At 45.3% G+C, this 25,138-nt stretch overlaps 2 protein-coding genes across 3 annotated transcripts in view; both read right to left on the bottom strand.

Annotated features, from left to right (window-relative positions):
• LOC144106542 (uncharacterized) overlaps nt 1–3,861 on the bottom strand; it is a 55,550-nt gene extending 51,689 nt beyond the window's left edge. The window contains exons 1-4 of one of the 2 annotated variants that reach the window (XM_077639388.1): nt 3,639–3,861; nt 3,421–3,498; nt 2,579–2,776; nt 565–615 (exon numbers count right to left, since the gene is read on the bottom strand). In XM_077639388.1, the coding sequence (XP_077495514.1) occupies nt 565–615; nt 2,579–2,611 (84 nt within the window). In that variant the 5' untranslated portion in view covers nt 2,612–2,776; nt 3,421–3,498; nt 3,639–3,861. The remainder of the gene's footprint in view (nt 1–564; nt 616–2,578; nt 2,777–3,420; nt 3,499–3,638) is intronic. The other variant, XM_077639389.1, reaches the window with a different exon arrangement.
• A 7,310-nt stretch (nt 3,862–11,171) lies between these two features.
• Nucleotides 11,172–21,319, bottom strand: LOC144108382 (ribonuclease 3-like; the record flags this gene model as incomplete). The annotated part of the gene is made up of 5 exons (XM_077641630.1): nt 11,172–13,051; nt 14,794–14,980; nt 18,021–18,291; nt 21,063–21,099; nt 21,233–21,319. Coding segments are annotated over 5 exons (744 nt in total), but the record flags the coding sequence as incomplete, so codon positions are not given.
• Between the last annotated feature and the right edge of the window lie 3,819 nt (nt 21,320–25,138).

The raw sequence follows: 25,138 nt of genomic DNA on the forward strand, positions 1-25,138 counted from the left end.
CCCCTCACCTCTTTCATTTAATTTCTCCATTCTGCCTGCTATCCTTTATTTCCGCTTCCCCAGCTCAGGTTCTTCAGTATCGATGGCAGATGCCGGGCTAACAGAAATTTTTTCCTTCCTTTTTACTATTATTTTTAATAAAACCACTACCACCACCACCACCGCGGACAGGGCATTCAAGTCGGCTAAACCAAAACATCTCGCATGAACTGAATTTTGAACTGTTTAGTTTGCATACTTACGTCACACGGAAAATGAAACAGAGTTGACTGCAAAATTTATCCGCATTAAAATTTTTTTGATCCCGAACCCGTTTGACCCAGTTTGAATGTTTCTCTGGAGACGAACCCGCAGCTGAATCGAATTAGATTGTGTGTATCCAAACCGGCGGCAGAAGCCGAAAACATTTCGGTTCGGTACCCTCGTACAAAGAAGTGAAATTTAGTCTAGCGGTCTAAAGTTCTACAGGATTAATTGCATGCTTCTGCAGAACTACGAAGGTTCAAGCGAATAATTTTTCGCCGTATGAATTTTGCTGTACCAGCGTTCTACTGCACTTCTTACCTGGCCACGTCTTGCATAGGTCGGCGCCAATAAGGCCAGCAGCACACTTAACTGGAAACAAAAATAAACACTATTAGTACTGGTTATCGCAGTGCATGGTACTAAAAATATAAAAACTGGGAGCAATGGGTGAAACTATTATTATACAGTGTGCCCCAAAACAAATGCACGTGAAACAGCCCTATAAACGCCGGCTTAGCTGTTCGACTGTCTAGCTCACGAATATCTTTACCATACCAAGTGCTCCCATTGGTTGAATTGCCTGCATGACAACTCTTGAGAGAAAAATTTCGACATCAAAGCTCTTCGCGATGTTAAATAATGTCCATAATAGGATAGGCTTTGGTTAAAACGCCTGTTCTTGTTCACCGGAGACAATCTGCAACAGGTCACCTTCTTTGTTCTATGAGCCGGAAGTTTCAGGGGAAAGTCTTCCTTTCAAACACGATTTATAATTCAGAATAAAAAAACTATTTCTCTCTCCAAAAGAACACACCAGTGGCCAATTATTTACACGATTGTACAAATTCCTTACGAACCGCCAAAATAGATCAAAACGAATTTTGAAATACCAAGATTGCGAAACTAACCCCTTCGGAATCGTGGATTATCGTTTCCTATTTCGAACATGCACGTGACGCTAGAAATTGAGCGAAAAAACATAATTTTTACTGCCCGACCGCGGCGGCTGCGTTTTTATGGAGGAAAAACGCTAAGGCGCTCGTGTGCTGTGCGATGTCAGTGCACGTTAAAGATCCCCAGGTGGTCGAAATTATTCCGGAGCCCTCCACTACGGCACCTCCTTCTTCCTTTCTTCTTTCACTCCCTCCTTTATCCCTTCCCTTAAGGCGCGGTTCAGGTGTCCAAAGATATATGAGACAGATACTGCGCCATTTTCCTTTCGACAAAAACCAATTATTATTATTATTACTGGTGTCAAAATCTGTCCGCAAGGAAATGGCAGCAGACGTGCTACGCACCTACTGTTTTCAGAAATATTGTCTGCTGCGTTCGCTAGTTGGCCCAGAAAAGCCCCCTATTAGCCTTACGAAGGACGCTAAATTCGCTTAGAACATAGAGATCAGTGCTAGGGAAAGCATACTCCGAGAAAACGCAGCCAATTCGGAATACGAATATAGGAGGTTATGCTCCCGGGATGATTAGTGGTCCGTCATTCCGTATATAGCTCTAGTTGCAGTCGTAGCTGATCGGTTGCCGCATAACGAACAGACAACAATGCTGTGCGAATTGGCGCGGCTGCATCTTTAAAACAGCTCTTCAACGAACAAGAAACATGCAATCAACCGAGCTGTGTTTCTTTCCAGCGACTCGCATGGCCTGAGCGGCTTTTTTAAACACGATGTGTCAGTGTAACCGGAGACTCCCATTGGCCGCCGAGTGCAATCTGCGTTGAGCTTGTGTCAGTCATTTTGAGCCGATCAAAGAAACTACTCTTCACCATTGCAGAGTACGAGCCACTATTGCAGGGACCTTCAATGACATGCTGACGCTGTGCGCTCTCGATTTCGATAGAGGCAAGATTCAAAACGCCCCTGTGCTGTGAGGTGTCAGTAAACGTTGAAGAACACGAGGTCGTCAAAGTGAATCCGTCGCATTCCACTACAGCGCCTCCCACGTGAAGCTTCGGGACGTTAAACCCCACGTAGAGTTCCCATTGTTTAAGCTACCAGTTGTTTTTACGACAAAATTTTGCTTTCTGTGAGGTAGCTTTCCCAGACTGTACTACATACGGAATCATCAAAGCCTGAGGGGATTCCCGCAGGCCACACAGGAAGCTTAAAATCCTGTCTTTGCAAAGATATATAAAAACTGGAAACCACGCGGACGCCGCCGTTAGGTAAAGCGTTTCATGACGCCGCTTCACACTAAGTTTGCGGGTAGCTAGGAAGATTTTCACCGTTAGGGCGCGTTATATGACGGCGCCACAGGCTCGGCTAAGGAGTGTATGCCGAAATGATAAGTGAATAATACGCGTGGCAATATGCGTACTCACCAGAAAAAAGCCACAGAGGGTCCGCTTTGCCATGACGCCGTTCTCCAGGCTAGACTTCGCAAACCTCGTTTGCCGCACACAAAGTTTCGAAATGGGTCCAGTTTCACGTGCGCCGTTTCGGGGTTGCGCATGCGCGTTGGAGCCAAGGCCACGGTCCAATACACGAGCCTGTCACGGAGCCGACGACGTCATCCGAATCTGGAGTCACGTGACCAGAGTTGAAAAAAAAAAAGTGGAGAAGTCAGTGGCAGCCGGCGTCACAGAGGCGACGCCTCAGACGGCAGTCGCTTTGGGTGTTGCTCTTCGGCGGGGCGCATCACGCATAGCATTTCGAATGTTACGTGCAGTACGCTGAAGGCTGTGGGAAATTTGCTGCAGTGCGCGCGTGCGGAGTGAGAGCGTTGCAACAGTTTGAGGTTCCAGCACTGCCGCACAGAATTGTGCTGACTTTGTGCGTGAGTGTGTGTGTGTGTGAGTGAGAGAGAGTGCAAGTCCATGTGTGTTTTTGCGCAATGATGATCTTTCCCTTCTTTTTTTGTTTTGCTTAACCTCCCTTTCTTTGGCGACGGAAAAGCTTTCGTAGTAATCTGGAAGGAAAATGGCGTGAGGTCTAACGAGGGGGCGCCCTTTCCGAGAAAGAAGAAACTGTAATACAAACATAAAATCTCCAACCCCCACCCACTTAACCCTCATCCCCCCCCCCCCCCCACACACACACACACAGAGCGAGCACATAGCTGAAGAAAATGACGTCTTATAAAACTAAGTTAAGCAGCGTGACAAAAAGCGACAGCCGCTCTTGATAGGCGCAAAAGGGAGCACATGCATTTACAGAACATTACTCATTCGCCCTTGACGATGTCAGCAGGACCGGCTAGTCCTCCGGCATGACGGAGGCAGCAGGCCAAGCTCTCCATGCGCTAAACGACAAGAACGCAGAAACGAGCGCATCACTAAGATTAGGGTCTAAAATTAAAAAAAAAAGCAAAACGAGATTCGCATAATACGAGATTGTGCGAGATACACGTGAAAAGCTAGGCAGCCAAAGCTATAGACTCACCCAAGAAGCCGACAACATATCACAGCGCTCCGATGGGGATGGGGTCTCTTCGCTGGAAGCGTTCACGATGTCGAAGTACTGCACCCAACAAGAAAGAAGAGACGGGATGAGTCAGGCGGGGACAGCAATCTGTCGCGCCCTTAACTGTCTCTTTCGGGCCAACCCGAGAGATGCCTGGCGAGCCTTTTTTCTCTGTTCGTTCTCACGAGCGACGCCTCGCCGTCGTCTTTCCGAGCGGGCAGACGAACCGCGTCGCTTGGTTATCTGAGACGGCGCGACAAGTCTAAGCCCCACATGACAACGCGTGCTTTCTTTTCGCCTTCTTTCCTTTTTTCTTTTTGTTTTTGGAGAGTGATACCAGAAAGGAGAGGAAACGAGGCGTCGAATTCCCTGAATCTGGAAGGGGGGGGGGGGGGGTCAGCTGACAGTTCTAGGCTGGAACGAATAGACGTCCAGCGCGTGGTAAAAGGCACAAGCCCCCATCTCATCCATATCGCTTTCTTACGGCCAAGAAACTGTTTATCTAACGCTTTAGACGTTTAAGCCTCTGAGCGTTCCTCTGGACGTTTGTGACTCAAAGTTGGAAACAACCACGTGCACTGCTTTGTTTTTTAAAAGCAGCTCGAGGTCACCTCTTGTAAGATTTAATGAACTTACCGAATTATTCGTGATTGCAGTAACTATACATGTTCGTGTTCGAGCTTACTATTGTAGACATGTGATTCGTATTCGCCTGAACCTTGATTATGCAGCATTATTTCATTGCTTGCTCTCGCGCAGTATCTTTTTTTTTCTTTTCGTGGTATAATTAATACATCTCCTACCTTGAGCAAGGATACCTATACATGGATCGGGAATTACGTGAGATGTTAGAACTTTATAGATTATCACCGTGAAATCATTTTTTTTTATCATGAAATACATTAAAACGCGATTTACGGGCCCAAGTACGACCTTTTCAAATATCTCTTCCTCGGCCGGGATACAATAAGCTCCCAAATTGCGAGGATCGAATTTTTAATCACCCTGAGTACCGATTTTCGTAGCATGATGGCTGCCTTTCACCTTTTAGGCCAATTGACTGAAGAACTCATCATGTGTATTGTACGTATCGGACCTGACCGGCGAGCAAACCTTTCTATTTCATTCGCTGAGAGGAGGGGGGGGGGGGGGGGTGCACCGTCAGCGACAGGGGCCGGTTCATTGTAACGGTCGCAGCGGCTGCATTTCGATGGAGACGAAATGCTAGAGACTCGTGTACTGGGTGATGGCAGTGCACGTTAAAGAACCCTAGGAGATGGAATTTATCCGAAGCCCTCCACTACGGCGTCCCTCATAGCCCGAGTCTCTATGGGACGTAAAATCTCATAATCCAAACCAGACCAAACCAAACCTCTTTGTACATGCCTGCTTGCAGTGCATTGTACACGTTCTCCTTTAAATATATTTCGCTTTCCTATTAGCAGTTCCGTGCCAGCTCTGAACACTATCCGTACAGCAGTTCATCTTCATAGCACCACGTACACTTTTGTCTTTTCAGCTAACGATACTAAAAATTACGAACTCACGGCCTGGCTGGAAATGCGAGATATTGTTTGTGTGTTAACTGATTACACGCCCTTAGTGCGTATTAGATGCACCTCTGGTGGTGTTTTGCTTCTGAGATAGGAACGAGTAGGTTACTATGAAATGATTTTGCCACACCTGCTTGGAGCCTGCAGGTGTATTTCAGGTGTCACAGAATGTACGAGCGCGGAGATCTGAGCTCAGTGCCGCATTTTCTGTAAGAAAACCGAGCTCAAGTTCACAGGAAGAAGACAAGACCCAACATTACAGCGCTTGTTCCGTCGTGTCGTCTCTTAGACTTGTTAAGCAGCGTTCGGTGTTCCTAGACACAGAAGATGAAGCACACCCAGTTTTAAGCCGACCGGTGTGACTGTATATTCTTCTGAAAAGAAGACTAAACGAGTTGGCGCTTGGAAGAAGTGCGTACCATAAGCGAGGAAATATCAGGCATAACTTCATCAGCGAAAATACAAGAACACAAGGAGAAGAACACTGGACAACGTTGTCGTGTGTTTTTCTTGTTCTAGTGTTCTCGTACTTTTCGTAGTTTTCAGTCGCTGGCATCAAGCAGTTAAGGATGCCATAGGAAACCAACAGGTAAAGTTTGGACGTTAACAAAAACGTTAATAGGAAGAAAAAATGCAAGCCTGCTGATGGGAGGGCCCCGCCGCGGTGGCTCAGTGGTTAGGGCGCTCGACTACTGATCCGTAGCTCCCGGGTTCGAACCCGACCGCGGCGGCTGCGTTTTTATGGAGGAAAAACGCTAAGGCGCCCGTGTTCTGTGCGATGTCAGTGCACGTTAAAGATCCCCAGGTGGTCGAAATTATTCCGGAGCCCTCCACTACGGCACCTCTTCTTCCTTTCTTCTTTCACTCCCTCCTTTATCCCTTCCCTTACGGCGCGGTTCAGGTGTCCAACGATATATGAGACAGATACTGCGCCATTTCCTTTCCCCCAAAAACCAATTATGATGGGAGGTCTGCGAAAGCACTGGTTTTAATATTTAAATCTTACAATATACCACAAAATTGTGTTCATAATTCGTTTCTCATTGAAAAATGCCAGTCCAGAATTGCTCGGTAGGCAGCATTGAAAAATTTGAAAATTTGGGTAAAGTGAGACACTTTCTGTCCTTAACATTTTTCGAAACTTCACAAAAAACTCCCTTTTCGCCAAATTCTACTCCTAAAATTCTCTGAAAAAGAGAAAATTAGCCGAATGGAATAATATTGATGGGCGTAGCTTAGGCTACAGGGCACGTTCCCTCGCTCCGAAAAATGCGGCAATTATGTCATCACCGTTTCACTAGCGTATAGAATCCTGCATCGCCTTTAGAACAAACACGCAGTCGCCTGTTTATGCTTTGCAAAGCATTGGTATAAACTGCAAGTAGTTAAAGCACAACATTTATACTATCTACATTTGCACTCCAGCTAAAAATGCAATGGGAAGTCCAGTTTCAGTTGAGACAATGGGGAAACGACGGGCCTATAGTGTCGTCCGCAGCCGTCGCCTCCACATTGAGGCGTTAAATGGACATTCAGGACAGCTTAATCGAATTTTTATTTATTAAAAAACTCAATTTTCTGTCTTTATCTCTACGCTGACGCTTGTCCCGAAGCAAAAGACGCATTTATCACCGAATAAATTAGTTTAAAATATTGTTGACGTTTTAGCATGGCTAAGCGCGGAATATCGTGCTGTATCCCGTTACGGTGGGTATTTGACCTAAAGGCCTTTACGATATTGACTTTTACCAAGAAGAAATTTACGATAAATGCCTTCTACCTAAAGGCCTCTACAATAAATGTATTTGGCGTAAAGGCATTTGACCTAAATGTCCTTTATAACGGCCTTTACCGTGAAGGCATCTACGTGGAAGGCCTTCAGATAAGTGTACCCCTCCCGCCTGACAGGCGTACGCACCTGGCAGGATGCCCACAACCGGCAGGTGGGCCTCATGCCACAAAGCAGGCCTCAGAGACGCACGTACGCCTGAAATCGAAAAACGCGCCTAGTAGTGCTACCGCACTGAAGTATGCCCACCAATAGATTCAACTCAGACACGCTTACCGAAAAGGGCGGTTGCCAACCTTTTTAAGCGAATAGCGATATATCTAGCCTGCGAGATCCGCGTTTCTGTTTTTAAAATGGGACCGTCTACGCATAAACACTATTTGTAAAAGTAGTCGGTGATGGCGACACCTGTACTCAGTTTTGTGCTCTTTTCCAGCTTACAAAAGCTCCGTTTTCAATGAGAGTAATCTGTTTGTGATTCGAAACACGGCACTCTCTTGGTACACATGAACTTCGGTTTATCATCAGCTTCGTTTGGTTTAGCTAAAAAGCGACTCAGGCTATGAGGGACGCTGTAGTGGAGGGCTCCGGAATAATTTCCTCGCTTTTCGTCGAGAAACATTTCACTTTGCTAGTTCGAAAGAACCATGTAGGTCGGCACATGACCTATGGTAGGAAAAAGACAGCAGTTGGCATCAACCGACCATAGTCGTCGGCGTCCTGTAATCCTCCGATGAACAATCCCAGGAGTAAATAAAATCACCTTCTCAATATTTGTCAATATGAACCAAATCCGAGGCATCAGATTTCTTGAGCTTATTATAATCTATCCTTGTTTGGTTTGGTTCATGGGGGGTTTAACGTCCCAAATCGACTCAGGCTATGAGAGACGCCGTAGTGAAGGGCTCCGGGAATTTCGACCACCTGGGGTTCTTTAAGTGCACTGACCTCGCACAGTACACGGGCCTCTAGAATTTCGCCTCCATCGAAATTCGACCGCCGCGGCCGGGATCGAACCCGCGTCTTTCGGGCCAGCCGCCGAGCGCCGTAACCACTCAGCCACCGCGGCATCCAATCTAGCCTTGTGATTACCTGCTCGTTTAGGTAACAATAACAGCATTAACAGGGTACCACGTTTTTGTCGGTGTGGAATTCTATGCGGTGGTCTTGAGTGTGGGTGAAGCTTCATTTCAGACTTGGGTTGCATCCTACTGTAGCGACTAAACAAAGTTCCCTTTCAAACAAGCATATTTCCATGACATCAAATTTTTTGTGTTTAGTACTTTCCGAAGGCCACCTCGATGATAACCGTCGGGAAATCCTGTCACTGTCTGGTTTGTTAAAACAAGCCATCTTTGGCTGTTTTACTCATCAGCCCTTATTACCGTGTCGACGGCGTCCTTATCAAGTGTTCTCAGTGTTTTGCGGTATCGCATCTCTAGCATTAACTTAGAAGATAAGTTATGGGCCATCTGTTATCTGAATCAAGTATGCGCACCTCGGCATGCCCGTGTAGAAGAAGCTAATCTGTCTTTTCACTGATGTCCACGCTGAATATGTAGTACTTCGCTATTATATTTTAGTTCCCTTTAGCCCAATTACAAATCCCTCTCACAGTTTGCGAGGTCACCACAGAATCTAATTTGAGGAAATAACCAGCCCCGCCGCGGTGGCTCAGTGGTTAGGGCGCTCGACTACTGATCCGGAGTTCCCGGGTTCGAAACCGACCGCGGCGGCTGCGTTTTTATGGAGGAAAAACGCTAAGGCGCCCGTGTGCTGTGCGATGTCAGTGCACGTTAAAGATCCCCAGGTGGTCGAAATTATTCCGGAGCCCTCCACTACGGCACCTATTCTTCCTTTCTTCTTTCACTCCCTCCTTTATACCTTCCCTTACGGCGCGGTTCAGGTGTCCAAAGTTATATGAGACAGATACTGCGCCATTTCCTTTCCCCAAAAAACCAATTATCAATTATCAATTATCAAATAACCATGTTACCATTAGGGCCACTCAAGATGTTCTGGAGTGATACGGTTGTGACTTTATGCTTCCATTTGCATTCTGTGTAATAATGGCGCCACTGACGGCGTGGGTATTTCCAGGTACTTACGAAGTCTTCCGTTCTTGCCAAGGCCGTCTTGCAACCAACTGTCGTCCTTATACCATTAAAAAAAATTCGCTAGTTTTCTGATGTAAAAAAGAAGTGGTTGTCGCATGTGCCGAATCATTTTGACCGGGAGTAGCCCAATGACTAGTGTTTTCTAGCACTGTTCGCTGGCATTTTTAAGAGCGTTAGCTCCTACTCCTCAGGTTTCGAGATTTTGTGGGGTCTGTTACCACCCTGAGATCGCAGCGCCATCTGTGGCAGCAACTACTCATCACGTTTGGTGATTTCATGGGGTCTGCTACCACCCTGAGGTCACAGCGCCATCTGTGGCATCAACCAGAAAGCAGCACACCTCGCATTGAGACTTCTAGCGCCATATACAATAGCATTGTAGAAAGAACCATCTAACGCGCGCCAATGATGACGTCATGGTCCAGTATGGTGGAACTATGTGAGTGTGACGTCAGGGAATTAAATAAACCTGCCGCGGTGGCTGAGTGGTTACGGTAATCGGCTACTGACCCGAAAGACGCGGGTTCGACTCCGGCCACGGCGGTGAATTTCGATGGAGGCGAAATTCTAGAGGCCTGTGTGCAGCGCGATGTCAGTGAACGTTAATGAACCCCAGGTGGTCGAATTTTCCGGGGCCCTTCACTACGGCGTCCCTCATAGCCTGAGTCGCTTTGAGACGTTAAACCCCCACAAACCCGTCAGAGGACGAAATGGTGGCATAGTTTCTTTTTCTCGAATCCAAGCTGGTGACCATTAAACTTGGCTGTGCCCTCCCATTCTCCCCCCCCCCCCCCCCCCCCAATATGACGTCAGGAGACGAAACGGCGACATAGTTTTGGTTTCTCAAATTCAAGACGGCGGCCATTAAAATTGGTTCTTCCCTTCCGCATCGGAACACTTCGTTCTTGTAACGGCTGGTACGATTCGCTGTTCTGGGAAATGCCGGGAAACTTGTGTGGTCGAAAATCCCGAAACTATATTATGCTATGAGGTCGTTGGTTTGGAAGACTTAAGATTCATTTTTATGAGGGAAACACCAATTAATATTTGTTCTTAGTAAAAATCGACTGTTCGGCTTTGTCTCTGAAAAATTTGGTTTAAAAATGGAACAATTTTCTTCTGCTTTTCGTCTCGAACTCGTGACGTCAGTACCGAAAAGAACTCAGTGGTCACCGTTTGAGAGTAAATGGTTGCATAGGCAAGCTTCAGAGATCTGCGCCAGGAAATATATTGATGTATTTACCACTGAAAGCGTCCTGTTTCGATGAAACATTTCTTTTTTTCCCGCTTTTAGACCTTGTAAAATCTTAGTTTTCAATGAAAGTAGCCTATTTGTCATTATAACGCGCTTGTATCTAAGAATACAAGCCAACCTATTTTTGTTTTTGATGTCTCTATAACATGCACTTGCATCGCATAGCACACGCGCATTTTTGCATTGCGCCCCTTTCGACATGCGGCGGCCTCGGCGGGTATTCGAAACCCGCTTCCTTGAGCTTAGTAGCAGAACGCCTTACCCGCTGTGCCAACGTGTGGTCACCATCTCGAACTGCTATCTTGTGTGGTCAATTCACGAGGCACCGTTCAGAAAACGCGTGGCTGAAGCCACGGTTTAAGACATTGATGTGTTAGGCATTTATTTCCATCCAAACACATTCTTTTGTATCAAAGAGGACTTCTACGAAAAAGCAGCAGTAGAAAATAAAGACGCATCCTCGCTACCTTTCGGCCGTGGCAGGCAGTATTTAGCAGTACAACTAGCAAGCAGCAACCACAATCTAACATAAACTTAATTCATTCATCGATTTGCATTAGAAATTGCGTTAAAAAGAAATATTCTCCCGAAACTGCGGTCTAGCATGGCTTCACCGCAGCATCCTGTTATGCTCCGTCAGCCTAATGCTGTTGCTGAAGAAAAAAAAAAAGAAGACTGGCATTCATATAGATAAGCAACAATTAATCGTTAAACTGTGCGTTCGCCATCATCAGGTGCGCTGCCACTCGACACAACTTATTCGTTTTCACACATGAAAAAAAAAACCGTAGTCAAAAACAAAATTCAGAATCACTTTATTTCAAGGAGTATCATCGGCAGGTTATACATCGCGTAGCGAGAGAGAAGGAGAGGGCAAAGGGAGGTCCTTTGGAGGAACACCAGTAAGGTCGAGACGCCAGCAGCTCGACGGCGAGTTCCTCAAACAGAACCACGCAGCGACTTGCGCACACGGAGACGATGGTATGACCGATGTTGGGCGAGCATTGAAGATTTGTGAAAAAGGCTTTGTTTAAAGTGGGCTGCGGCATTAATTCAAGGCCCTCGTTTGCTCAATAATGCACTCTTAAGTACACTTATGTCGACAATCGACGTCTTGTACAAAGCTTCTACGCAAAATGGTACGCAACGCTGTCCCACAGCTACATGTGAAAATGTGGATAGTATTGAATGCAGCGACGCAGCCTAATTTGTCCCTCGGTGATCCTTTAATAAATGTGAGGACATATCTTCTGTTAATTTGATAATGGGGCTACCAAGCTGAAGCAACAGAAACTAATAGAAGCACTTGTCTAGTATAGATGATTCAAGGACTGCTAATAACCTGCCACGCAATGTAGAAGTTCGGTATGTCGACTCTATGTCTAATCTGAGACTTCGCACTAGCTGTGCTTTAAGCGTCGCGGCCACGGATAGACCAGCCTCCACAAAATCCTCATGAAACCAGATATAAATGGAGGTTCATGGGTTCTTGGTGAAATTATGCGAGCACTGATTACTATCATGAAAATATAGCCATCACTGCTCGTAATCTAATAGCGGATCTTGCTTTGAATACTTTAGTCAATTTTTCAAGGAGATGCGATGAAAAAGTCCGTTAAGTGACACAAGTCAAAGAAGTTGCAATGAGCCTGTTCTGTGCATATTCACTAAACACGGCGTCGCGACCAGTCGTGTTCAATTGGTGGACAAAACACAAGATGTAAAATCCAATTTTACAGGAGCCCATATTGTTTTAACAAACACATGTGATCTATGACGAGCGCCTTAGCAAATGGCTCCGAATTGGTTTTGGCTACCTGTGATTCTTTAAAGCGCATAGAAATCTCAGTACACAGCCGTTTTGGCATTCCGCTCCGATCGTGATTCGGCTGCCGCGGCCGGGATTCATCCCAAGAACTCGTGTTCAGCATCTGAAAGCCATAGTGTTAAGCCGCCGCGGCAGACATAGGACCACTATAGAATTTTGTTACTAATCATACTCTACGGAGGAATGTTGTTATTATTGTTGGCGAGCTTTCGAGCTCTTCGTTCAGCTTAACAACCCATTGGGCACTAAAACTGCCTTGGACGTCCTCTGGACGTTTAGGATGTCCTTGGGACGTCCAGGGGAGTTTAAATGCCCATTGGGAAGATGCTTAATTTTCAACCTGCTCCTGTTTGCGAGCGATGTATTCGTTGGGCGTGGAGATCCCAGCGCATGGGTGTAGCACAAAGCCTCCTAAAGCAGATCAACTACACATTTCTTTTTTTTTTTCTTGGGTCTACCCGAAGACCCTTCCCATCCATAACTACAAAGCAAGTAAAACTGGTGTGCACCTGCATCCACTTTATCAGAACCTTGCTCATAATTCGCGCCCATATATAATTAAAATAAAAGTCCATTTTGCAAGAGTAATAGGGTTAGACTTGATTGTATGAGATGAAGAATGTTTTTAAATGTAAATAGGAGGGTGCGAGCTTCGCAGAGCGCGGTGCCTGTCGCTTGGATCGTGCAACTACAGCAGTAGGTCCAGGTCACGCTTGATCATCTTAAGGAGGATTGGTTCGACCACGTCGGAGCTGTAGCCGCTGTCTACGAAGATGGCGCCCATGACGGACTTGAAGAACTTGTATACGAAGCTGCGCTTCTTCTTGGCGTACTTCAGGTCTCCTAGAGCCTGTGGGCAGTGATCAGGAAAGCGAAAGACAAGGTATGAGGGCACTAGAATCGACATGGGCGCAACGAACAACGAATCAGTGCTGGAACGTATCAGAGAGTAATTTGTGGGTACTATCATCATAACAGAGTGCACTAATTGCAGAAATTGGTGCAACTTCCGAGAGAAGTTGTTGCTTTTCTCTAACAATGAAGAAGGTGTTCATGCGTGAAATTAAGACGAACACTTCTTAAATACTGCTAATTTCTTAAATAAGCCAATGATTCTTCAAAAATCTGGGCATACTGAGAAGTTTACGAAGTGTATATAATGTGCGAGCTACAAATAACTGCATGCCATGCTTTGTCACATTTACATGTAATTTGAGAGCATCGCCTCCGCATGGAAAACCCTAACAAGCATTACTTCTTATAGCTGTGAAAGGTCAGCACAAAATCAACAGAACAAGCCATTAATTAGTTTGACATGCGTACTTTCTGGTTTTATTACAAAAGCTGCCGTTGGGTTTCTGATGAAAGAATGCGGGATTCTGAGAGCCTGCTTTTTACAAGGCTATTACAAGAATTCACACGCACCAACATTATAATGGGAGGAATACTTTAGCGACAGCCCATGACATCTTTTCTTTGTCAAGCTATTTTTTACATACGTGATCGCAACTAGTAGGGGTATCCCCTGAAGTGCTTAAGCACAGGAATGTCTTATGAAATGCATGGAGAGATGAAGTGGTCTTCAGCCTCAAGGCTTCAGTTTGTCACGCCGCAACAAAATAGAGCATGACCAAGGTGCAACAACGCCTGTGTCAGCACTGCCGCTATCAACACATCCTGGCAGCAAATGGGGTCAGTGCCTCGGGTATAAAGCGAGCATTTGGGCTTCTGCGTTTTTTTTTTCGTTTTTGGTGCATCCGTGCAAGTTCCTCTTTCAGCCTTTTTCTTTTGTTGACTACTACAATTGCAGGATTTTTTGTAGGCAGATCTTTAAAGCAACCATCCTAACGCCTTCTACTTTGTCTCCGCAGCAGAAGATTCCAGCCAGTACTTTTTAAGACGTCACTGTTTTGAAGACTTAGCATTTTGTGGTGCAACTTCTAAAACGACACGAGAGTACAAAAGAAAGCTAACTTGGCTGGAACCGCCAAAATTAATTTATGGCCGGTACCAAGAATCAAACTTTTACAAAATGAGAAACATCGTTAAAAAAACCTGAAATGCAGAAGACGTGCACTTCATACTAAATCACCACAGAAAACTGAAACACAAATACGCCATGGTGGGTGATTCATCTACATGAGTATAGTGAAGAACTGATACCTGCATTCGTTTTCTTCTTCGACTTCGCTGACTGTACAGTCAATGAGAACAAGCACCCTAAACGAGTGGTCATACACGCTTCCTATCCCCCGAAGGAAAGTTTGCCTTTTAATGAACGTGAAATAGTCGGAGAGTGTTTCTTTCTAGGCGAATTTCTAGAAACACGCTTCATTCAAAGGGGTTGTATTTCTGCCTGACGTGTTCTTCCTATGCATGCAGATTAATCAATTTATTTCTCGTAGTGGTGACTTTGCTTCAAGTGTCGAATGCATAGCACTAGTAAAGCGTCTTCACAACAAAAACGAACTGCTTTACCAAAACTTCCCAACGTTATTGGAACTACAGAGCTAAATTTAAAGCTTGTTTTGTGCATGCTGGGTCGTTACGGCGTGTCGTACTACACTGAGGCCTATATGGTCGTCACCGTACCTGGACGTTGCGGAGTCCCTCGGCGAATTCCCTGAGCGAAGCCTTCTCGACGGGACGGTCGACGAAGACGTACTTGTGGAAGTTGTTCTTGACGGCGAAGTAGGCGAGCGAGTCCTGCCGAAGAACCGACGCCTTCGCCTCCGCCATATGGTGCTGGGACTTATTTCGAGCGTTCATCAGCACGTACCTGCGTACAGAGGACACACTCACAATTATCCTTAATGAATTACGTGGTGTTCGCTGTTGGTGACCGGCAGATGGCGCTACCTGGTGACGTCTAGGCATTGAGTTCCTTACTTTTACCTAGAGGTAAAGCTGGCGCCCCGTCTATGGGTGTTGGTATCGAGCTTTCTCGAGACCACCTGTACCAACATGGGCGCTCTAAGCACCATGGGGCGGACAGCTACCGAATGCGCAACAACTTTTGGCCAAAAAAGAAGGAAAAAATAAACGCTGTTCAGCATTCAAGAATGACCTAACATTCAATACCCTGTCTATAAATTGCAACAAATGAGCAGGAAAGCATGTAAATATAAAGTTGGCCCGAAATTAGAGATGCCTTGCTCTCCTATAGGCCAAATATTGTACCCCACAAAATAATATTTACATACATACATACATACATACATACATACATACATACATACATACATACATACATACATACATACATACATACATGCATACATACATACATACATACATACATACATACATACATACATACATACATACATACATACATACATACATACATACATACATACATACATACATACATACATACATACATACATACATACATACATACATACATACATACATACATACATACATACATACAAGTTTTATTCTCCACAAAGAAGTGCTTAACAGGCGCGGTTTTAAAAAGAAATAAGTTTAAAAAAAATGTTGTTGCTAGAACATTTTAAGAGGTTTTTTAAGGGCACTTTGGAAAACAGAAACCTTTTATTGGCGTCTTATGCTGTTGCATTTTCGCTACTATGGCTTTTGGGCACTATGTTCACGCCAAAGTTGTCTGCGCGCGGGGCGCGCCGTGAACGGAATGGGCCATCTCAGTAACGCCACTCTGTGTCCCCGAAAAAACCGACTGTCCAGCACCAAGTACCGGCAAGTACTGTCCAGCACCGGCCCATGCCGCTTTGAGCGCCCATAGTGGCTGAGGTGCAGAGCCGCCAGCTTTCCCTCTAGTTAATAGTAAGAAACTCTATGCGTCCAGGAAAGCTGTTTATGTAAATCACCTACTTGAACCGTACTCGTAACGTACTAGGTACTTCTGGTTCGAAGCAAAGTAAACGAAAGCAAATTATTAACATGCATAGAGTAGATACTACGCAGGAATGTGTGAGACGCATATTTTCTGTTAATTTTTTAAACCAGTTTTCCTCTAGAGATCCGCTTACTTCATCCTTTCACTGTATTTTAAAGCTCGATGCAGACGCAAAAACAATCATTTCTTGAGCTCGAAATCCGTGCTCCTTTTTGTAGTGCTCGCGCCTGTAAAATGACCGCTGGATCGAAGAGGAGCTTTCAAGATTCACAATCCCCGCTGTCAAATAGTCCTTCTTTATTTTGCAAAATTTAGTTCGTTCGTTTGAAAGCTGCAATAAAAAATTGCAAACCATATCAATATAGCGTCCTGCGTGAAATCGACCTCCGAATAGTGTCGTGCGGGACTATCGGCCTCTGTCAGTATGAGCTGGCTAGCAGTGCTTTTTTCTCTTTTTTTGCTTTGTTTAACGGCCTAATCGAACTGCGCAGTAATTACGCCAAATTTGTGGGGGCAGCGCCATGAGCCGTGCCGTTTTCATTTGGCATGCTGTCTTTATCAATGCACAACAAATATCTTCACTAAAGATTCACCTCACGAAGACCTATTTAATAAAGACCTGGGCGACAAAATAGCGACAAATTCAAGAGCGGTAGGCTCGAGTTAGACTAGAGACGAGGGTCCCTGGCGTTCGCGTAGCTTTTGGCTAAAGACCTTGGAGAAAACACCGACGACCATCTTAAGATGACTTAATACCGCCACTGGTGAGTATCAATGGTGTCACGCATTGCAAAAGCAATTTTCTCTCAAATATCGATAAAACTCTGCAGGCTGATATGTAACTCTGCAAGGCTTGTTCGCATGTCGCGGCGCTGTTGCCAAAGACTGGACCGGGTACGTGGCGTAACTTAACGAGCGAAAAAGTTACTAAAGATTTCTAGCATGGAACGAGAATTGCATGACAGAGATGACGGGATAAGTTGTGGCATTGCAGCCGCATCGAGGATACGAAAACGGTACTAAGAGATTTCTGATCATCATCACTACATGAACTAGTCCCAACTGAAAGCAAATACATCTCAATGATGAATTCATAATAGGTCCACTATTATTAGAGGTCCATAGGTGTCTCTACGTGTGATCATTCTATCCTCACCCCTCATTCTAGATCTCTTGAAGCTCCAACCCATTTCTGCTTCCTTATCATCCATATTGATGCTCTGGTAGAACAGCGGTTATCTGCTCTGAGAATCGCATGCCCTGCTCGAAAGTATTTACAGAGCAGGGTAGGATGGAGTTCTTGGCAGCAAAAACAGGAAAAGACGGGAGGAGAAGAAGCCTAAATCTGCTGACATTGTTTTCGACAAAAGAGCTTATTCAGACAAAGACGAGCCCTTCTGCCGAAACGTCGGTGGGCAGACCGAGGCATCCCTCTACCGCTCAGCAATTCCGGGTAGCGAGATAAGCTCACCTTCCCAGCTGTCTGGAGGTCAGGGCAGATATAGAACACACTCTGTAGTCACGGGATTATGCCATTAAGTCCCCTCATTTCATTTACCTTTCCCCCTTCCTCCTGGAGTGCTCGACTTTATTCGGGTTCTGTTAATAACTCACAGAAAAATTCTTGGAAAAGTGGATCTTTGACTCCACCTTGAGTAGTCAAAAATACCTTGTACCAAGGCGCTCTTTGGCCATAGATGCCCTTGCGCGATAAAAATGGATGATCATCATCAATAACTCGCAGGCCTTGGCAGTGAAAGAGGTCGCTTTAAAGAGGCCCTTGGCCTCAAATAAAGTTTTCCTCCTCCTCCTGCTCCTCCTCTAACTTCTCTCCCTCTTTGCTCAAGTTTCTGATGCCCCTCTAAAGACACGCGCAGGCAGGCAATTACGAACTGCTTACAACTCGCTCGTACAAATTCCCCCACGATGTGCTGACCTGGACACGATGTAATCCATGACAAACGAACCGACGTAGTCGAGTGGCTCGAACGAGTCATGGCGGTCCTTGCGGTCGCGTGTCTTGTAGGTCGGGTGCAGCAGGGCCTTGAGGAAGATGTTGGGGTTCTGGAAGCGGTAGTCTCCCAGGTGTTCGCGCAGGAACTCTTGCGGCACCCGCAGCGATAGCGCCTGCTTCAGGTCAGGCGCTACCTGGAAATGCTCCTGGCCCAGGCCACCCGACGAACCCTGCGGCGCTGAACTGACGCTTCCTGCGACGTGTCAGACCAAGCGAAGACACAGTGACTGGTTTGCCGAATGTTTCGAAACGTTTTGACAGCCTGAATGGGCTTGGTCACTGGCGCCAGAGCATAGATAGGCAAAGGGTGCCAGTGCCCACGTTGTGGTATGGGCGGACAATGATGATGACAATGATAGATTTTAATGGTTCAAGGGCAGCTTGACCAAAAAGCACTATGGCTAATGCAGTTTGATTGGAGGTTGGACCAAAGGCCCATTTTCTCAAGCGTTTCAGCCCACAGATACCGAGAACCATCAGTCACCGGGCCATATCGCTGTGGTTGGCCTTAAACGGCTCAGATTCTATACACTCATATTAGATGAATCGAACTTAATTTTTTAGATAATGTTAATCGAGAAAAGAATTGACAATGTACGCCGAGCTCAGTTTTATGCACGTAAACACAGGAGGCAAAGATTAGGTACAATTTTTTCCATACCCCAACGCCAAAAAAAAAAGAAGCAAATAGCACTAAAGTTTGCGGATAGAGATAAGCACAAAAAACGCTTTAGAATAGTAGTTGTAATTGTGGGCAATTTCTACAGATGGCGCAAACAAGAAGGGATTCATAAATGTGATCGGTGCTTTAAGGCGATGAGAAGAACAAATGAAGTTATTTTTCATGGTCTGAAAAGTACCTTAGCAGCTCGATAGACTGTTTAACCTAAAGAGAGTAATAAACTATAGTTAATTATAATTAAAGAAAGTTCTGCTGAGCATTGTGGAACTAATGGCCAACAGTTAACGCGCGCCTAAATAAACTTGCTGTGAAGTTGGTTTCAGCGATTTCACAGTTCCAAGTGGCAGTGCAAATCATGTTCACTTATCACGAACAAGATTTGCTAGTGGGAGCAATAGAGTGCACGTAATGCACGCCTAATGGCCCTGCCGGAATGTTCGTGAGCGACAAGAGAGTATCATGAGTTACGAGCTAATGCCGCGAAAACGCTCATATTTAAAAGAAAATCAGAGGCATTACTAGTCACTCATAGACACAATAGGCATGAGCAGCGATCTATTGTTGCAACGGCAAATAAACATTTTGCGCCTCCTTAAGTTTCCAAGGTGTGATGGAAAGGCATACATCCAGTATTTCAATCTCTTCGATACACATTGTTTTAAAAGCAGTTAAAGATACACCGGTGCGGTTTATGCAGGTAGATTTTTCACTGCAAAGCAGGCATTATTTACGTAACAGAGTCCAAACACAAGACGACCGATTAAATAAAATGAACTAATACCCTTTTTACACTCGGTTTCAGGGAAAACGAAGGTGTTGCAAAACTGAGAGCATGAACGCCGGAACTGACCACATATATATAAATTGCCTAATCAATAACGAGGATCGCCTTCGAACGCTCCTTAGGTTGGCTCGCCCACGTTGCACATTCTATAAATGACGTTGGTGAAGGTGGTGTCGTCACGGAGACAATGTCAACATCTTACACGTCATAAAACACGTAAAGTGAATAAGTGTTTTCGGTGTTAGATATTCAAGTGGCGCCATCTGATCAATGAACAACACTGGAAAGGCAATATAACAATCAACGTGTTTTTATAAGCTTATTTTAACGTTCTCTTATCATGAACATAAATGCAGATTTTGAGATTTTAAAGATATAGCTCTGCTTCGATTTTGGCGCCCTTCAATTCCGCAGTATAACTTTGCACCTTAAAACCAAGAATTAAAATGTTTATTAGCTTATTTTAGTTCAACAATTTCACTTTAACCATGATGTTAAATCAATAATATTCTTGCCGCGAAATTCACCTGCACGCAATCTTTCACGGCTTTTAAAAGCACAAATTGTGTCAAATAATCTGACAGAGCCGCTACTGGACGGTAATCAGTTTCAGGAGCATCCCAGTCTTGCTCCCTTGATACACAAGAAGAGAAACATCCTGTAAGCTAGAAAATGTTTGTTACATTTATGAAATATTAAGTTGGGAATTGTGACGCCTGGACAGCTCTGATGTGGTTAAATACAACCGTCCGGTATGTGCGGAAAAGTGAGACCAGAGTTGGTTTACTTCTTCATAACAAGGATTTTAAAAAGAAGGAACTTTTAGCCCTTGTACTACAAATTTGCCCTTGCACAAGGCATAGCGTTTCAAACAGTTACGAACATGAAAAAGTTCTGCTGAAATCATTTGCCACCAAGAAATTGCGCGAAAATTAACTTGATATTTCGATTTGGCTTCTGGTGGATTGAAAACAGAGACTTACAAGCAGAAAGTTGACTTCTCGAGCAGAGCTAAAAAAATGCCTTAACTGGCGCGAAATGTATTGAAACACAGAAGAACGCAACGTGCGGAAGAATATATAGCAGATCGTGGGGTGCATAGCGCCTGATTTCTCTGTGAAATTAAAAAGAGAAAGCGTTGACGAATATTTTAACGACTGGGATTGTGGGCATGCAAACTTTGCGTCTCAGTTCAAATTGTTGAATATATGCATATGAGAACCTGAATCGCGGTCGGCCTATGTTTTCGAATCCGGATAACCCACGTCATCGGTCAGACGCTAGTCAAGCCAATACACAGTTTGCAATGCCCTTATTTCCGTTGTGGATGTAGCGCTCTTCAGCCTATTCACACAGACAGTGGCGCCCTTTTTTCATTCAAGTATTTATCGGAAATCATGTTTGTAGACTGTCGCCGAACGGAGTAATTTCAAGGGGTGGGGCGTTTTTAATTCGCTTTAATAAGTTCCTCTAGTAATAAGGTGACTAGGCGACTCACCACCAACTGAGAACGGCGCCGCTGCGTTCCGCTGACCCTGCAAAAAATAATAAAAATGGAAATAATTAAAAATCCACGCGGCCACGAATAAAAAGAAAGTGGCCCTGACATTAACTTCCACTCAAACGAAGAGGGCCTGAGCGACTGCACCAAGTAGCAAAAAAGCTCACCTGCTGTCCGACGGCAAACCCGCACGATGCGACGAGGAGCACCTGCGGGAAGAAATGCCGGTGCAAATCCCAGTGGATATGAACACTTGAATCACGCGGCGCATCGACAACTCATCGCCTCACTACAAACACTGCTTGCTACACCCTGGCACGAAATAAAGTTTCGCATGTATAGGCTAATGCTTCCGCGATGTTGAGGCAAGCACTCTCGAATTTGTAAACAAAGCTTGAAAAGAAACAACGCTGAAAACGAAACAATGCTTTCTTCTGGGTGACGAATTAGCCGCATAAAAGCTTTTACAATTTGTTGTCAAAGTTCGCGGAAGAGAAAGCGATGTACGGTGCACTTACCACAGGTACCAGGATCCTGGAGGACGCCATGACGCAGGCGCTAATAGGCTGACTCTGTCGAGCCCTGATCCTATTTGGGGCACCTCAAAAGGCTACGGAACGGCAAACCTGTGATGCTGAGCACAGAAACAAAGCGAGACGTGTAAGACCCCAAACAAGACTGTGGCGCGGGTGCCAAGGGAAGGCGCCGGACAACTCAGCTCGGTTGCAACATCCAGCGCCACCGAGTCGCGAAGGCCGCGGGAGGGGAGTTCTCACGTGCCGCGACAACCTCCTCCCCCTCTCTGCTTCAGAGACGCCCTCACCTTTTTGTCGTTACGCTCTCGCCAATGCGTCACACTCGCTGAGGGCGAAACACCCTCCTTCGTGCCAAACACTTCCCCCCCTCTTTCTTATTGCATTTTTACTTTTACGCAGCAGCTCCAAGCATATGAGGCGTCGTTTTCGTTCTTCCTCCTATCTGGTTTCCACGATTCCGAAACTATGCGGTGCAGCCCTGTGGTTGGTTGACGCCTGCGAACGTCACACTCTCGCGACGCAGGACTCTTCTCTAGATTGGAGATCATGAGTGGAGCTCGCTCACGAAGGAAATGGTGGGAGTGGCGCGAATCATAGAGTTTCTAAGATAGATTAGTAAACTGCATGGCGTGTATAGGGAATCGATGGGCAAAGTTGCCAGGTTTGGCTAATTTGCGCTAAATTGGATGATTTTGGGACTTCTTGGCCGTAAAAAATTGACTTTGGCTTATTGGATACCTTTCGGCTACTTTTGAAATCTAAGACAGGACGGAATAACGAAATAATTCCTTTTTTTTCGCCAGTGGCTAGAGTTTATTGAGTACTGCAGAACAATATATAGATATACATCGTTATCCTGCCCTCGAAAAGTCAGCCTTAGTCAATGCTGGCTTAGTAGCTGCACTGTAACCCCATTTTCGATTGTGTTTTTGCATTGTTTATTTTGTGGCATCTATATTGTTCGGTACTATCGTACTTGCTTTGCTTTTCCCCTGTAAGTATTTTCCTCTCCTACTTGGGCGTACAGGGTGTCCGCAGTATTGAATAATAAATAAATAAATAAATAAATAAATAAATAAATAAATAAATAAATAAGTAAATAAATAAATCGTTTACGTGACTCGAGTGTGCAAAAAAATAGTTATTTCGCCAAGTCACGTAATTCAGTCCCTTCAAATGCCTGCATTTCGGAGGGGACGTCCTCTTGGCCCGCTGGTATCATTGCTCGACAAATGGGTTTTGAGGAAGCGCTGAAATGGATTTGTTTCCCAGTAAGCGGATCCCACAGACTTTAGGTGCCGACTCTGCATTGCCCATCGGAAAGATTGGAATGCAAAGGGAGGGGAACTGTTGCATTTTCGCAGAGCAAAACTAAGGGTGCACGTTTTAGTGTGCTTACGCTTACTAAGAATTAGGTTGTGCGAATAGTACTTTTCAAAACCCATTCGAATACGAATAGTGTAGCTAGAAACCGAACCGAATACGAATCAAATAGTGAATTGAATATTTCAATTGAATAGTGAATATTGAATATTTTTACGAATACTCGCACCAGTGGCGAATATCAGTACTGTACCGTGGATCGTACTAACTAGCGAAGAGCTGACGCTACTGTATGACGCTGTAACTTATAGAATTGTAACTAGGGAATATTCAGTGGCGTCACAGCGGCTGCAGTTTTGTTGTCTGTGGAATAGTGCGAACGGCCACCGGCGTGTCTCTTTAAAGAGATTATCGCCGCCTGCTCCGGCCGTTAATGCTGAACATATGGGCTGGACAACAAAATGATGCCCATGACGTTGCAAAAATACCCATCAGTAGAGATCAGACGCAGCGCTGATCTCTACTAGAATGCGCAACACGAAGTTAGTATATTAACTTAATGACCGTCATTTTACATGCTGACGGAGGATACACTTGGTACTGATGACGAAAGCGCATGAACAGCTCCGCATCTGGTTTGATGAGAGGGACGAGAGTGCGTATGCATTGCCTCCGAAATGGGCCATTAAGGCAGGTTTTGCGGAACCTGCCTGGGCCCTGCCGGGTCGCCCAATCTCGAAGGCCACGTATGAGCATTATGAACGGCGCAACATGAATGGACCGTGTCGTAGCGATGATCCATACATCCCGTGCATAACGATCGCGGCCGCATGCTGTGCACTCTAAAACAGAAAGGAGTAAAGAGAGGAGTAAGCTGTCCCCTAGCGCATTCCCTTTTATGAAAGGGGAGTATGTGAGAGGACACCTTACTCCTTTCTTACTCCCATATAGACGAATTCGTGCTTAGACTGTGTGGTGTCAGTGTGGAGCCTGTTTTTGAAACAACCGTCGAAGGAAACTCTGGCGTGTCTTACTTGGACTTCGTGCCAATGATTGCAAAAGCCTTCGAGAACTAACATCTCCGATTCGTTTCCAATAAAACCGATTAGGATTATAATTATTTCACTTTTCGAAAATTCCGAATATTTGCACACTCCTACTGACAGCTTCTGGAACCGAGTAATGTTTTCTAGTGGCAACTATTTTAATCACCACCAGATTCCATGAGCACACCCCGCATATCGTATAGCATCTCGACGATCAATTCCGGTGTTTTTGGCAGAACCCATTCTGGTACTTGGAGCCAATTTTATTACACCCGAAATCGTACGGCATGTTTTTGCACCCATATCCTGGAATTAGGGACGTGCAGAGCGATCCGCCCGTGCAGATTTTAAAAGCGACATTGAATCTTCAAGATAAGGTGCCTTAAAGATCAACAACCATCTCGAACAACACGGAAACTGCCGCGCGCGGTCAGGATGTTTTAATGGTGCTCTGATTTCTTCTCGCGTATTAAACGCTAGGATGCACAGAGTGGCCCCATGAACTCCACACACCAACGAAGAGGTACAGCCCAAAAACAGCTGCTAGTGAGAGAAAAGACACACCCGCCACCGTCACTCACAACGAGGTCGTGGGTTTGAGTACCGGTTGCGTCGGCTACACTTCGAAGGAAGCGAAATGAAATGGCTGTCGTGTGCCGTGCGATGTAGTGCACATTATAAAACACCAGGTGGTCGAAGTTAATCCCTACGATTCTGCAGCTGGGTCCCTCATTGCTCGCATAAGCATCGCGACATTAAGGACAAGGAGGTAGCACCACTGACAAAAGAGTGCGCGGCTGTCGAGTGGTCAAAGAATCTACGACTTTCTGAGTGAACTAATGAGAGAATAAGTTCCCTGAGGCAATAAGCGTAATGCAGCACTTTGTCAGCTTATAACACAACGAGCTTGAAAACATGCGCTGACGCCGCAGCCAGTATATAATCGAATAGGCGTTCCTATGCTGCGAAGACGACATCAACACCACTCCCTGAGAAAAAATTTCGTTAGTCAGTGCACAGACTGCCTGCAAGTTGTCCATAAAATTTCTAAACAAAAATTTATCTGGGACTGAGTGGAAAGAGCGCCTGTGCAGCAACGGACGTCATCGGTTCATTCCTCCATGACCGGTGTTTTAGTTATGGATGTCACTTGGTCAGATACCGCGAA

The sequence above is a fragment of the Amblyomma americanum genome, chromosome 10 (assembly GCF_052857255.1).
Source record: "Amblyomma americanum isolate KBUSLIRL-KWMA chromosome 10, ASM5285725v1, whole genome shotgun sequence".
In the NCBI taxonomy this organism is placed as follows: domain Eukaryota; kingdom Metazoa; phylum Arthropoda; class Arachnida; order Ixodida; family Ixodidae; genus Amblyomma; species Amblyomma americanum.